The 15,518-nt window shown below is 42.7% G+C and overlaps 1 protein-coding gene across 1 annotated transcript in view; it reads right to left on the reverse strand.

Moving 5' to 3' along the window:
* slco5a1a (solute carrier organic anion transporter family member 5A1a) overlaps nt 1-10,144 on the reverse strand; it is a 31,663-nt gene extending 21,519 nt beyond the window's left edge. The window contains exons 1-3 of the mRNA XM_041880304.2: nt 10,017-10,144; nt 9,593-9,810; nt 3,525-3,689 (exon numbers count right to left, since the gene is read on the reverse strand). Coding sequence (XP_041736238.1) covers nt 3,525-3,689; nt 9,593-9,810; nt 10,017-10,144 — 511 coding nt within the window. The remainder of the gene's footprint in view (nt 1-3,524; nt 3,690-9,592; nt 9,811-10,016) is intronic.
* Between the last annotated feature and the right edge of the window lie 5,374 nt (nt 10,145-15,518).

The raw sequence follows: 15,518 nt of genomic DNA on the forward strand, positions 1-15,518 counted from the left end.
CACACCTACAGTGAGGGAAAAAAGTATTTGATCCCCTGCTGATTTTGTACATTTGCCAACTGACAAAGACATGATCAGTCTATCTTTTTAATGGTAGGTTTATTTGAACAGTGAGAGACGGAATAACAACAAAAAAATCCAGAAAAACGCATGTCAAAAATGTTATACATTGATTTGCATTTTAATGAAGGAAATAAGTATTTGACCCCTCTGCAAAACATTACTTAGTACTTGGTGGCAAAACCCTTGTTGGCAATCACAGAGGTCAGACGTTTCTTGCAGTTGGCCACCAGGTTTGCACACATCTCAGGAGGGATTTTGTTCCACTCCTCTATGCAGATCTTCTCCAAGTCATTAAGGTTTCGAGGCTGACGTTTGGCAACTCGAACCTTCAGCACCCTCCACAGATTTTCTATGGGATTAAGGTCTGGAGACTGGCTAGGCCAATCCAGGACCTTAATGTGCTTCTTGTGGTCCTCTGTAGCTCAGCTGGTAGAGCACGGCGCTTGTAACGCCAAGGTAGTGGTTTCGATCACCGGGACCACCCATACACAAAAATGTATGCACACATGACTGTAAGTCGCTTTGGATAAAAGCGTCTGCTAAATGGCATATTATTATTATTATTCTTGAGCCACTCCTTTGGTGCCTTGGCCGTGTGTTTTGGGTCATTGTCATGCTGGAATACCCATCCACGACCCATTTTCAATGCCCTGGCTGAGGGAAGGAGGTTCTCACCCAAGATTTGACTGTACATGGCCCTGTCCATCGTCCCTTTGATGCGGTGAAGTTGTCCTGTCCCCTTAGCAGAAAAACACCCCCAAAGCATAATGTTTGATGGTGGGGATGGTGTTCTTGGGGTCATAGGCAGCATTCCTCCTCCTTCAAACACGGCGAGTTGAGTTGATGCCAAAGAGCTCGATTTTGGCCTCATCTGACCACAACACTTTCACGCAGTTCTCCTCTGAATCATTCAGAAGTTCATTGGCAAACTTCAGACGGCCCTGTATATGTGCTTTCTTGAGCAGGGGGACCTTGCGGGCGCTGCAGGATTTCAGTCCTTCACGGCGTAGTGTGTTACCGATTGCTTTCTTGGTGACTATGGTCCCAGCTGCCTTGAGATCATTGACAAGATCCTCCCATGTAGTTCTGGGCTGATTCCTCACCGTTCTCATGATCATTGCAACTCCACAAGGTGAGATCCTGCATGGAGCCCCAGGCCAAGGGAGATTGACAGTTCTTTTGTGTTTCTTCCATTTGAGAATAATCGCACCAACTGTTGTCACCTTCTCACCAAGCTGCTTGGCGATGGTATTGTAGCCCATTCCAGCCTTGTGTAGGTCTACAATCTTGTCCCTGACATCCTTGGAGAGCTCTTTGGTCTTGGCCATGGTGGAGAGTTTGGAATCTGATTGATTGATTGCTTCTGTGGACAGGTGTCTTTTATACAGGTAACAAACTGAGATTAGGAGCACTCCCTTTAAGAGTGTGCTCCTAATCTCAGCTCGTTACCTGTAAAAAAGACACCTGGGAGCCAGAAATCTTTCTGATTGAGAGGGGGTCAAATACTTATTTCCCTCATTAAAATGCAAATCAATTTATAACACATTATGGTCCTGGATTGACCTAGCCAGTCTCCAGACCTTAATCCCATAGAAAATCTGTAGAGGGTGTTGAAGGTTCGAGTTGCCAAACGTCAGCCTCGAAACCTTAATGACTTGGAGAAGATCTGCATAGAGGAGTGGAACAAAATCCTCCTGAGATGTGTGCAAACCTGGTGGCCAACTACAAGAAACATCTGACCTCTGATTGCCAACAAGGTTTTTGCCACCAAGTACTAAGTAATGTTTTGCAGAGGGGTCAAATACTTATTTCCCTCATTAAAATGCAAATCAATTTATACAATTTTTGACATGCGTTTTTCTGGATTTTTTTGTTGTTATTCCGTCTCTCACTGTTCAAATAAACCTACCATTAAAATTATAGACTGATTATTTCTTTGTCAGTGGGCAAACATACAAAATCAGCAGGGGATCAAATACTTTTTTTCCCTCACTGTATGCACACATACTCGCAAACGGGCAAACATGCATTTACACCCCTTCCCCTCCCCACCACACACACCCTTACCACCTCTACCATTCCTACAATCCTATGACAGTATTAGCTCATCTCTCCTTAAAACAAGATAGGATGTTCATACCCATTATGTTCAAAAAGTGTATCAGAGTAGGAGTGCTGAGCTAGGATCAGATCCCCCCAGTACATGTGATCTTAATCATTATAAGCCTAAATACAAAACTGATCCTAGATCAGCACGTCTACTCTGTGATGCTTTATGAATGGTCAGGTCAGCCCTCATCATTCCATCACTCTGTAGTCTGCTCCTCCTAAGGTTTCCTCTGTTGACATCATCATCTTAAACAGTAACTTATCTTTCTCTCTCTTTGTTTCTTGGCAACAGGCAGATGAACTAACGCCACAGTGGGTGCGTGTACGTGCAATGTGTTTGTGCTATGGGGCTGACATATGGTCTGAGCATCTCACTCACACACCTCTCCATCCCTGGGCTGTCAAAGGCTGCCCTGTCAATATTGAGTTGTCAATCAGTGACCTGCTAGTACCAATAATCACAATACAGATTAGAGTATTAGTGTTATAGATTGGAAGAGATTATTCACTGATTAAGGTATAACAGTCCTCTTAACTCTGTATGTGTTGATGGGTGTTGAGCTTTTGAAGCAATATGGTTGCCATGGTACCTTGGTGCACATATACGTAAAGTATACATGCATTATAAATACAATACGTTATTACAAATGCTACAGTAAAAGCAATGTAAAAACGATGTGTTACGGAATGTGTTTGTTGTGATGTGAGTTTGGGTTTGTGTCCCAAATGGCAACGTATGGGCTCCGGTCAAAAGTAGTGCACTACAAGGGGAATAGGGTGCTATTTGGGACACTTGGTCAGTGCATGAGAACGTGTCAGTGAGAGGGCAGGACAGTAGAGCTGACACAAACACACACACACACAGGACAGTAGGGCTGACACACACACACGACAGTAGAGCTGACCAGAGCCCTCTGACTGTCCCTCTACACTACAGTACCATGACCCATCACTACACTGTCCTGTCCCCTCAGGCGTGTGTGTGTGTGTGTGTGTGTGTGTGTGTGTGTGTGTGTGTGTGTGTGTGTGTGTGTGTGTGTGTGTGTGTGTGTGTGTGTGTGTGTGTGTGGAGCGACTCATGAGACAGGGAGAGTGAGTGAGAAAGAAAGAGAGCGATAAAGCTAGCTCCTCAGTATCTCTCCTCTCTCTAACAGAGAGAGAGAGAGAGAGAGAGAGAGAGAGAGAGAGAGAGAGAGAGAGAGAGAGAGAGAGAGAGAGAGAGAGAGAGAGAGAGAGAGAGAGAGAGAGAGAGAGAGAGAGAGAGAGAGAGAGAGAGAGAGAGAGAGAGAGAGAGAGAGAGAGAGAGAGAGAGAGAGAGAGAGAGAGAAAAAAAATAACAGTGTTAGTCTTACCTGTGTATATGCTGGCGTTAGATGCAGGGATGCCAAACTGGGACTCTATGAACTTGGGTATGAATGTGATGAAGGCTGTAACGATGGCACATTCTGCTGTGTAGGACAGACTGACAAACAGGAACGTCATGTTGGACAGGATCCTTATCGCTGCCTTGGGGAGGTCTGGGGAGAGACCAGAGACATGCGTACACTATAACACAAACATAGAGTAGACACACACATGTACACGTACATACACAGCACAGGATACACACACACAAACACACAGGAGGAATGTCATATGAACTCAATATGCACTACTGCTTTGGGATGGTCGTAAACATGCACACTATACACATTCACAACTAAAGTTGCCAAATAACTCTCAATCTAACGTATAGGACCTGTTTCAAATGATCACTTTTATGCTCAACATAGCCACTTTATACTGTATGTGTACTCGCTCCAGAATGGAAAAAATATAATTTATATTATATTCCGCTAAGTTCAATTATATTCTTCTTACTATAAAAATAATATAAAATAATGTAATGGGACTTATAAGCATATCTTGTCAGCTAAATGAACAAGCCTACAGCCTATGACATGGAGCATAGCCAGATAACATACAGTAGGCCAACTCATTTTCTGTTCTTCTTCTTCATTTTCTTCATATCATAATGGTTCTTTAAGACTTGACTAAAATAAATAATGGATTTCTTGTGATGGTGTATATTACATTAATTTATTTGACTTTTTTTTTATGTAGATGTTCCAAAGGCGCACATCAGCGGCTTGTATGCTTGGAGGTCTGGAGATGCTAAACGTGTTTATGTTAATTAACGGTGAATTACCGTGAGACCGGCAGTCTTTTGCATGACAATAACCGGCGGACAAAATTTCATGAACGCCACAGCCCTATAAATAACCCACTGTTACCGGGCAAGGCAGGGCGGGACAAGGGACACTCACCCCAAATAACACTGTCTACCAATGACCCAATGAGAAATAACCAGAAGCAAAGATGGTGTGTTCTTGTGTGTCCAATAGTGGTAACACATTACAGCTATCTAGACACACAGCTACTGTACATCAAATGACAACCACCAATTGGACAATTTGAAACAATTTTTGCTCTCTTTTTTTATAGAAAATGTTGGATTTACATCAAGGATCCACAATATGCAACATTGACCACTGTGAGTTGTTTCTCTACAAGGAAGACATCATATCTCTATAACACACAAGTCACAGAACTGACCAGGTGTCCCATTTTGTTTGCAACACCTCAGAGTGATCACTGATTGGACAGCAGCTGTTTGTTATTGGTCACAGAGGAAACTGTTTCCTTTCACACCTCAGGAAGCATCATCATAATCACAGAGAGATTTTACGCACGCACGCACGCACGCACGCACACACACAAACACACACACACACCATCCTCTCAGGGCTCTGTGTATAGAGTGTGTGTTGTGCTGAGAGATTGTATATTTTGTGGTGTGTGTGTGGTAGAGAGACTTTTGTGTTGAGACAGTGTGTGTTGGGGCATTGATGACACTACTCACCACTTAAAGTACAATTCCAAATCTTTTTCCCACATATCTCTCTCTCTCTGCAGTCATAACCAGATTATGTAAATTAGCCTTTAGAAACCAGGGACCCCAAATCCTGCTCCACCGCTGCCTGAAGAGGATTTATAATTAGAGCTATAAACTCCTCCTAACCCAATTTCACCCTTTCTTTGTTCTATCGTTCATTGGATTAATCACATGGTTGTATGTGTGTGTGTATGAGAACATATCCAGAATGTTTAGGTTCAAGATGTCATGATGATACAATTTGAACCCTAATTATTGAAAGCCAGTAGCTAACTGTTTACTTAATTTGCCGTCCCTCTCTAATCACATGGTTGTGTGTATCGGAGAACAGAAAGTTGGGGTTCACGTTTGTGGCATGAATGATCCAATGTGTTTGAACCCTAAGCTCCCGAGTGGCGCAGCGGTCTAAGGCACTGAATCTCAGTGCTTGAGGCATCACTACAGACCCCCTGGTTCGATTCCAGGCTGTATCGTGATTGGGAGTCCCATAGGGCGGTGCACAATTGGCCCAGTATAGTCTGGGTTTGGCCGGTGTAGGCAGTCATTGTAAATAAGAATTTGTTCTTAACTGACTTGCCTAGTTAAATAAAGGTAAAATAAGCCAGTCATCCTTTAGTTTTTACAAGGCATTGGCCGTCCCCCTCCCCTATTTACCTTACCAGGTTGGTCAATTATTTGTCTAGTTTTCCCCCCAGTATTTTCCCCTTTTTCAGCATTGCTAAGAAATGAAATGCTATTAAATGAATGAAAATAGTGGAGAGATCAATTCCTAGAGTGTCTTTGGGCCAATGGATCAGGTGCAGAGTGAGCGAAACAGTTTGGGTGAATGTAGCCTAGCGGTTAGAACGTTGGGCCAGTAACCAAAAGGTTGCTGCTTCGAATCCCTGAGCCGACTAGGTGGAAAATCTGTCTGTGTCCTTTTGCAAGGCACTTAACCCTAATTGCTCTGGATAAAAGCATCTGCTAAATGACTAAAATGTAAATTAATGGAAGAGTTATTAAATAATTCAACCACATTGTGATTCTTAAAAACATCAACAGACACTAGAAAAAACATTGTGTGGTCCCCTATTTAGTGCACTACTTTTGACCAGGGCCAAGTACAGTAGTGCACTACATAGGGAATATGGTGTCATTTGGGACGTAGTCATAGTGAGTAACAGTAGTTTTCAGAAGGTCGAAACAGCCACTGAAAAAAACAGCCACTTCAGTGCTCTCCTGCCTTAGTAACACAAAGTGTTGAATTTATCCTTTCCACCCAAACACACACATGCATGTACTGGACTCAAATACACACACACACACACACACACAAACACACACACTCTAGAGTGACGACGCTAAGACAACCCAAGCATCTGGTGCTTAGGTAATGTACAGCATAATAAAAAGCACAGAAAGCCGTGCCTTGTCTGCAGTTTCAGAGTGATAAAGTTAGATTAGTGTGTGCTGTGAGGAGGAACGTAACTAGGTCCGCCAGAGAACTCATTAACAAGGAAGGAGACAGGAGGAAAATGGGGTCACAGGAGAAAGACCTGGGAAAATACTGGAGAGTAAATGAGGGGACTTTCTTGTTTCTTTTTTACATCAGGACAATGTATATACAGTGGGGGAAAAAAGTATTTAGTCAGCCACCAATTGTGCAAGTTCTCCCACTTAAAAAGATGAGAGAGGCCTGTAATTTTCATCATAGGTACACGTCAACTATGACAGACAAATTGAGAAAAAAAATCCAGAAAATCACATTGTAGGATTTTTAATTAATTAATTTGCAAATGATGGTGGAAAATAAGTATTTGGTCACCTACAAACAAGCAAGATTTCTGGCTCTCACAGACCTGTAACTTCTTCTTTAAGAGGCTCCTTTGTCCTCCACTCGTTACCTGTATTAATGGCACCTGTTTGAACTTGTTATCAGTATAAAAGACACCTGTCCACAACCTCAAACAGTCACACTCCAAACTTCACTATGGCCAAGACCAAAGAGCTGTCAAAGGACACCAGAAACCAAATTGTAGACCTGCACCAGGCTGGGAAGACTGAATCTGCAATAGGTAAGCAGCTTAGTTTGAAGAAATCAACTGTGGGAGCAATTATTAGGAAATGGAAGACATACAAGACCACTGATAATCTCCCTCGATCTGGGGCTCCACACAAGATCTCACCCTGTGGGGTCAAAATGATCACAAGAACGGTGAGCAAAAATCCCAGAACCACATGGGGGGACCTAGTGAATGACCTGCAGAGAGCTGGGACCAAAGTAACAAAGCCTACCATCAGTAACACACTATGCCGCCAGGGACTCAAATCCTGCAGTGCAGTCGTGTCCCCCTGCTTAAGCCAATACATGTCCAGGCCCGTCTGAAGTTTGCTAGAGTGCATTTGGATGATCCAGAAGAGGATTGGGAGAATGTCATATGGTCAGATGAAACCAAAATAGAACTTCTTGGTAAAAACTCAACTCGTCGTGTTTGGAGGACAAAGAATGCTGAGTTGCATCCAAAGAACACCATACCTACTGTGAAGCATGGGGGTGGAAACATCATGCTTTGGGGCTGTTTTTCTGCAAAGGGACCAGGACGACTGATCCGTGTAAAGGAAAGAATGAATGGGGCCATGTATCGTGAGATTTTGAGTGAAAACCTCCTTCCATCAGCAAGGGCATTGAAGATGAAACGTGGCTGGGTCTTTCAGCATGACAATGATCCCAAACACACCACCCGGGCAACGAAGGAGTGGCTTCGTAAGAAGCATTTCAAGGTCCTGGAGTGACCTAGCCAGTCTCCAGATCTCAACCCCATAGAAAATCTTTGGAGGGAGTTGAAAGTCCGTGTTGCCCAGCAACAGCCCCAAAACATCACTGCTCTAGAGGAGATCTGCATGGAGTAATGGGCCAAAATACCAGCAATAGTGTGTGAAAACCTTGTGAAGACTTACAGAAAACGTTTGACCTGTGTCATTGCCAACAAAGGGTATATAACAAAGTATTGAGAAACTTGTGTTATTGACCAAATACTTATTTTCCACCATAATTTGCAAATAAAATCATAAAAAATCCTACAATGTGATTTTCTGGAATTTTTTTTCTCATTTTGTCTGTCATAGTTGACGTGTACCTATGATGAAAATTACAGGCCTCTCTCATCTTTTTAAGTGGGAGAACTTGCACAATTGGTGGCTGACTAAATACTTTTTTTCCCCACTGTACAGTGGTTCATCAATTAAAAGTGTTGAGCTTATGCTGTGACACGTTTGTGGTAGATGGTGGTAAATTGCGTCATTCCGTCACACTATCACGGAATAGGGGAGTTAGAACGTTGATTATGCTTTTGGTTATGCTTTTGGGTTCTCTCCCACAAAAAAACAGAAATAAATAATTCTAAATAACAAACTGGCTTTATTTACCACAGTGTGGAAAGACTGATAGCCCCTCTGTATAAAGTGAGTTTCTGAAACACAGAGTCCTTCTTTGCTGATGTTAAGAAGAAACTGAATGAAAGAGAGTCCAGCGAGAATACAGAGGGGAAAAAGATTGCTCATATTTTCAAGACCTGAGCTATTTCATTTATTTGTTTTATTTATGAAATGTACTAGTTTATTTAGGCAATTTAATGTATTAGTTTAGGCTTGGCCTATTTTGTAGGCTATTTTGCAGCATAAAGCTATATTTGTCAGCATAAAGCTGAGCGACTAACTCATTCGTGGCTTTGGATGAAAATAAATAAGTACCAACATCCTTTCTGATCATCTTTAATAAAGACATGTTTTGACCAAGTTAATCTGCTCATGTTGTGTGTATGTGTTCAATTATATGTGACATTGTGGTTACAATGGCGAATGTAAAATAAATAAATCAAATAAATCCCATTCATAATAAATAATCAGATGCGTGTTGCAAGCTGTCTCCAGTCATAATATAATAATATGCCATTCAGCAGACGCTTTTATCCAAAGCGACTTACAGTCATGTGTGCATACATTTTTACGTATGGGTGGTCCCGGGGATCGAACCCACTACGCTGGCGTTACAAGAGCCATGCTCTATCAATTGAGCTACAGAGGACCACATCTCACCCTATTCCATATATAGTGCACTACTTTCAACCAGGGCACATAGGGCCATTTGGGACGTAGCCTATCTGGAGAGGGGTAGAATAAGCATCACTCCAGCTTTGCTACAACACGTTGGTTAACTAAGGATCTCTAAGGCTAAGTCTACTTCAGGTGCCTCCATGGTGATCAATGGAAGCTGTTTGAGGATGACTGCATCACTGGTCTTCCATTGGCTAGCAGATTAGTGACCCATCATAGAGCTTCCATTGGACAGCAGATACTGAGCCATTATCACATTCATATTTGATGATATCCCTAATGGTTCACAGACCCTCCTTTACACTGTAGAGTCCCAAAGGAAAACCAATGGACTGTTACATCGAAGAGGTAGTCTATGGCCCTGTACACACACACACACACACACACACACACCTTTGATGTCCTTCCCGAAGCCCATGCCGGTCTGGACGTTCTGTCCCTTTTCCTTCTCCATCATAAAATCATCATCGCTGGACATGTCATCTGCTGATGAGGTCATCTTTTTCTTCTTCTTCTTCTTCTTGTGGCGAGGAGGCAGCTTCTTAGGGAAAGCAAACATGGGGAAGATGACCAGGAGCATGGCTATAGAACACAGCAAGAACCCACTCCACCTGGGGACAAGAGGTAGATATAGATAGATAGATAGATAGATAGATAGATAGATAGATAGATAGATAGATAGATAGATAGATAGATAGATAGATAGATAGATAGATAGATAGATAGATAGATAGATAGATAGATAGATACTGTTAGAACACATCAATACACATACACACACACAGATGCACGAAGACACACACACACACCCTCTTACCAGTTGCCAACAAAGCGCGGGTCACTCTGGTCAATATGGATGACAGTTGTGGGGTCGACGTAGAAACCAATCAGAACTCCTCCTAACAGATATCCCACTGCCGGCCCCAGGGCTCCCATCACATACATGACAGCTGGAAGAGAGAGAGGAAGAAGAAGATTACTTTATTGCCCAATTGTACACAATTTGACTTTTACTTTTATCTCTACCCCTCTGAAAAACTCACATACAAACACAGGTTGGAGAGGTTGGAGCAGAGGAAGAAACAACCAATCACAACCAGAGATACCACAGAAATAGCCAATCACAACCAAGTATACTAAGTAGTGCTGAGCGAATAATGAAAATGTTGGACTAATTGATCAACGTCGGTTTAATTATTTAAATTCCATTTCGTTCATGTATCTCTCTCAGTGGACAGGACCGCCCTGGAAAGGGAGTTGGGCCTTCTCGTGGCACACTTGTAAGGCTCTGATTGTCCAAAAAGGTTCCAACAAGTCTTCTACAGTTGTTCTCTTCTTCGTAGTTGTTCGGTCTCCGATGACTTGTCGTGTAGTCCTGAACAGAACTACAGAGTTGATTTTCCTTCCATTCGCTCGAAGATGCTTCTTTGAAGATAGGCTAGCCAGCCGCATCGATGATTCCCAGTGGGGTGATGGGCGTAGCGTAACAGGATGGCTTGAGCAGAGTAATAGGATGGGCCTACTTAAATTAGCTTTCAAAAATACTTGACTTAGGACAGCTAATCAGCCGTACCAGTGATTGTCCGGGAGGTGAGTTTTCCTTCTCCACCTCGTGTTGCAATTCAGAGTTCCAACCATTTAAAAAGTGTAGCTGCCGCTTTCAAGTTTTCTGGTCTAATGTATTAATTCGTAACCCATCCTTTATACACTTTGGAGGAAAGGGGCGGTTCCGTCAGGCTGACATGCTCTCTGACCTCACTTTGGGCAGTGACTAGTAACTGTGCAAAGTTATGAAAAACAATTATCTCTTAGAGCTTCTCAAATCACATCCCTATCTTAACAAAAATACTTTCATAATTTTTCATATTACATGCACAACGTATAGGATGGAAATGTCCTACATGTAGTGGGTATACTTTCCTAGTTACAGTATTTCCTTTATAAAACATTTTATGACATCACAAAATAACAAACAGAATGACCTTACTGTTCAACAGATCACCTCTGACCATTCCCCACGTTCCACATTAAGAATATTATTCCAGTATTCGCTTTTGAACGTGTTAAAGTTTCAGTGGGAAAAAGTATGTTGAAACAAAGAACATTCCTTTGGTTAATCTTGAGGGCGCAGCCTGAATGTTCTCCTTTGATTTACAACAGGGCGTGAGCTGTTAATCACCACTAGTCCTTCCCTCCCCCCTCTGCGGGTGAAAGGGGGTCTGATTGAAGTTATTCATTGCAAACCTGATCTGACCTATTTGGACTCTCGTGGACAGTCATGACACATAGCTAATAGGCTAGCGTATCTATTTATTTATCTATTTATTGAGTAAGGTAAAAACACAGAGCCTAACATTAGCTAGCTAGCTAGCTGCTGGGAGGATGTCATGTCATTGAAGGAGCGGGTAAGTGACTGACTTTTTCCCTCATATCGTTTTTCGGTGGCTACAGCTAGAGATGCAGCTTTTCAGAGCACTCTCGTCTGAGTGTGCCAAAACGCAGAATAACTGATGAATTTACAAACGCGCAACACACACTGAATATGTCCGGTGTCAGTAAACGTCGGCAAAAAAAGTAATTCAATTGTTGCCAGCAGCACAGTTAGTCACGAACGCTCTAGATAACATGTAAACAGCCTAACCAGCTCTGCTCGGGTGAGTAAAATGTGAGTGAGGTGTTCTCTCATTTGTGTCTGGAAGTAGCTAGCAAGCTTTAGCCAGTTAGCTTGGGTGCTTGACTGCCGTTGTGAGGAACGCTCGGCTCAACCCTACTCGGCCAGAGCGTCCAGTGTCAATAGTGCAGTGTGAGCTCTGAACGCTCGGAGAGTGTAACGCTCTGAATATATGAACAGACAATCTGACAACACTCTGAATTTATGCTCAGATCACACTCTAACACACTGGAGGCAATTTACGATCACACTCTGTTGTCAATCAAATGTATTTCGCATCGATCAAATGGACAGGCAGGTAAGCTCCTACTCAGTTGTCAAAATGTGGGTTGGGACAAGCATGCATTGGCAGGCAAGCTGCAGGACGAGCAGGCTACTATTCCCCATCGTTTATCAGTGCAATTTTGACTACCAACTAGGTGAAAAAGTTTGAGAGCGTTTATCTAATGTTCTCTCGTTAGATTTTAGCTCATCTTTCTCCAGCCCATCTGAAGTTTGCCAATGAACATCTGAATGATTCAGAGGAGAACTGGGTGGAAGTGTTGTGGTCAGATGAGACCAAAATCGAGCTCTTTGGCATCAACTCAACTCGCCGTGTTTGGAGGAGGAGGAATGCTGCCTATGACTCCAAGAACACCATCCCCACCGTCAAACATGGAGGTGGAAACATTATGCTTTGGGGGGGGGTTTCTGCTAAGGGGACAGGACAACTTCACTGCATCAAAGGGACGATGGACGGGGCCATGTACCGTCAAATCTTGGGTGAGAACCTCCTTCCCTCAGTAAGGGCATTGAAAATGGGTCGTGGATGGGTATTCCGTTTGAGTTGCCAAACGTCAGCCTCGAAACCTTAATGACTTAGAGAAGATCTGCAAAGAGGAGTGGGACAAAATCCCTCCTGAAATGTGTGCAAACCTGGTGGACAACTACAAGAAACGTCTGACCTCTGTGATTGCCAACAAGGGTTTTGCCACCAAGTACTAAGTAATGTTTTGCAGAGGGGTCAAATACGTATTTCCCTCATTAAAATGCAAATCAATTCATAACATTTTTGACATGCGTTTTTCTGGATTTTTTTGTTGTTATTTTGTCTCTCACTGTTCAAATAAATCTACCATTAAAATTATAGACTGATCATTTCTTTGTCAGTGGGCAAACGTACAAAATCAGCAGGGGATCAAATACTTTTTTCCCTCACTGTAACTGAGGGAGAGAGAGCCTACCTTTTCATGGTTGTTTGATCAATAGCACAGTAAAGTTCCCAAATGTAAGAGGACTCCCTATTTACAGATGTAGAAATCCATTCAGGTGTATTTTGTGGCTTTTGGCGAATGAGTTCTAATGATCTAAAGTCGCGCTGTTGCTACTGCCTTGTCGAGGACTGGCATATATTTGCATAAAGGCTTACTGTAGCACTGGTCTGCATAGGCTCCAGTCCTCGACAAGACAGATGTTTGTACATTTTAGTCATTTAGCAGACGCTCTTATCCAGAGCGACTTACAGTTAGTGAGTGCATACATTTTCATACTGGCCCCCCGTGGGAAACGAACCCACAACCCTGGCGTTGCAAGCACCATGCTCTACCAACTGAGCTACAGGGGATTTGATTTACTGCAGTGTCCAAACGCACGGCCGCTTTCCCACTCTATATTGTTCTAGAAGTTTCACAAATGCCTTACTTTACGTCATTCCCAAACATTCTATGACTTTATGAAAACTTGAAAATGACCATATCTAAGTGCTCGCTTTTCAGAAAAAATAAATAAAAATAACCTTTCATATTCTTCCTGGGGGTGTATATGAACAGATTCTAATAAGATTTCATGTTGCTAAAACGCTGTCCTTTCCACTTTAAATACCATGGGATGAAGGGGTGTTGACCTGACTCTGCATATGAGAGTTGTAACCATTTAGTCTCCACATGTTTTTCCCCTTGCCCCTATTACAACTGTTAATCACACAGCTAGAAAAGTGGAGGGGTGGCGAGAAGAGGTGGAAGAGAGGAGGAGAGAGAGAAAGCTGACCTGGAACCTGTGGAAGCTATTCATTAACCCAGGGGCTATTAATACAACCATCTATAACAGCTGACCTGGAACCTGTGGAAGCTATTCATTAACCCAGGGGCTATTAATACAACCATCTATAACAGCTGACCTTACATCTACAACAATACAGTTCCAGCTGAACTGGTCTCTGTCTCAAATGGCACCATATTCCCTGCATAGTGCACTACTTTTGACAAGAGCCCTATGGGCAGTAGTGCACTAAATAGGGAATAGTCCCATCCATAACAACTGATTCTAGATCAGCAGGGACTTCAAATGAAGCACGGGGCATTCTGACCATCACCTCTCAGACAATTACTGACCATTACTTTACAGGAGAGACGGGAAAACTCATTACAACCTGGCTGATACACACAGACACACACACACATTCACTTCTCTGGACATGTGGAAAAACCACCCACGGACATAGAGTAGCCTGGAAAGTCAAAACAATTATGGGCCTTAGTCAGGGGTGAGGACTTCTATAATTACACCTAGAACATTTCCTAAACTGCCCGCCAGGTGTGTATGTGTGTGTGTGTCCAGAAGCTTATCTGTTTTCCCAGGCTGTGTGTATTTAAATGAGATCGTCATCCACAGAGCCTGTAGATACAGCAGCATCGGTGTCCACCCCAAACACACAGACAGACAAACAGACAGATAGACACAACAGAAACACGTGTTTCTTCCATGGCGGGCCCTTCAGCAGCGTCACCACCGTCTTATCAATTAATTAACTTAATTAATTTAATAATTTAATAGCAAAATAAGTAACATCTCTAAGATGTCCAAGGGGGGAGAGGGAGAGGGGAAATTTTTCCTTAAAGCACAAAGAACCCATCTGTAAAGCCTCTTATCTGCCTGCCACACACAGACAGAGAGAGACAGAGAGAGAGACAGCGCGAGAGAGACACTGTATATATACATAATATGACATTTGAAATGTCTTTATTCTTTTGGAACTTTTGGAACTTCTGAGTGTAATGTTTACTGTTAATATTTATTGTTTATTTCACTTTTATTTACTATCTACTTCACTTGCTTTGACAATGTTAACATATGTTTCCCATGCCAATAAAGCCCTTAAATTGGAATTGAGAGAGCGATGGCAAGAGCGTGACTGAGCGAGAGAGAGAGAGAGAGAGAGAGAGAGAGAGAGAGAGAGTGGAGAGTCATTCCTTTTTCATTGTACTGGGTGCATTGCTAATGCCATCCTATTCCTTTTGGGCCCTGGTCCGAAGTAGTGCACTATATAGGGAATATGGTGTCATTTGGGATGTAGACAAGTAGATAGTGACGGGTCCAGAATACTACATGAGACAGAGACAATGAAGAGGGTTTATTAGAGGTGGCAGGGACAGTTAGAGGTCTGCTTTTACTATCTACCATGATTAACACAAATACAGACACACACACACACACATATGTCAGCTTTTACTATCTCTACGATGATTAAAAGACCCATTCATAAAAGGAATGCACAAGTGTGTGTGTGTGTGTCTATGTGTCTTTGTGTCTACGTGTCTGTGCGTGTGTGCGTGTGTCTTTGTGTGTGTGTGTGTGTGCGTACGTTTTTGTGTGTGTGCAGGTGTCTTTGTG

This window comes from Coregonus clupeaformis, chromosome 7 (assembly GCF_020615455.1).
Source record: "Coregonus clupeaformis isolate EN_2021a chromosome 7, ASM2061545v1, whole genome shotgun sequence".
NCBI classification, from domain to species: Eukaryota; Metazoa; Chordata; class Actinopteri; order Salmoniformes; family Salmonidae; genus Coregonus; species Coregonus clupeaformis.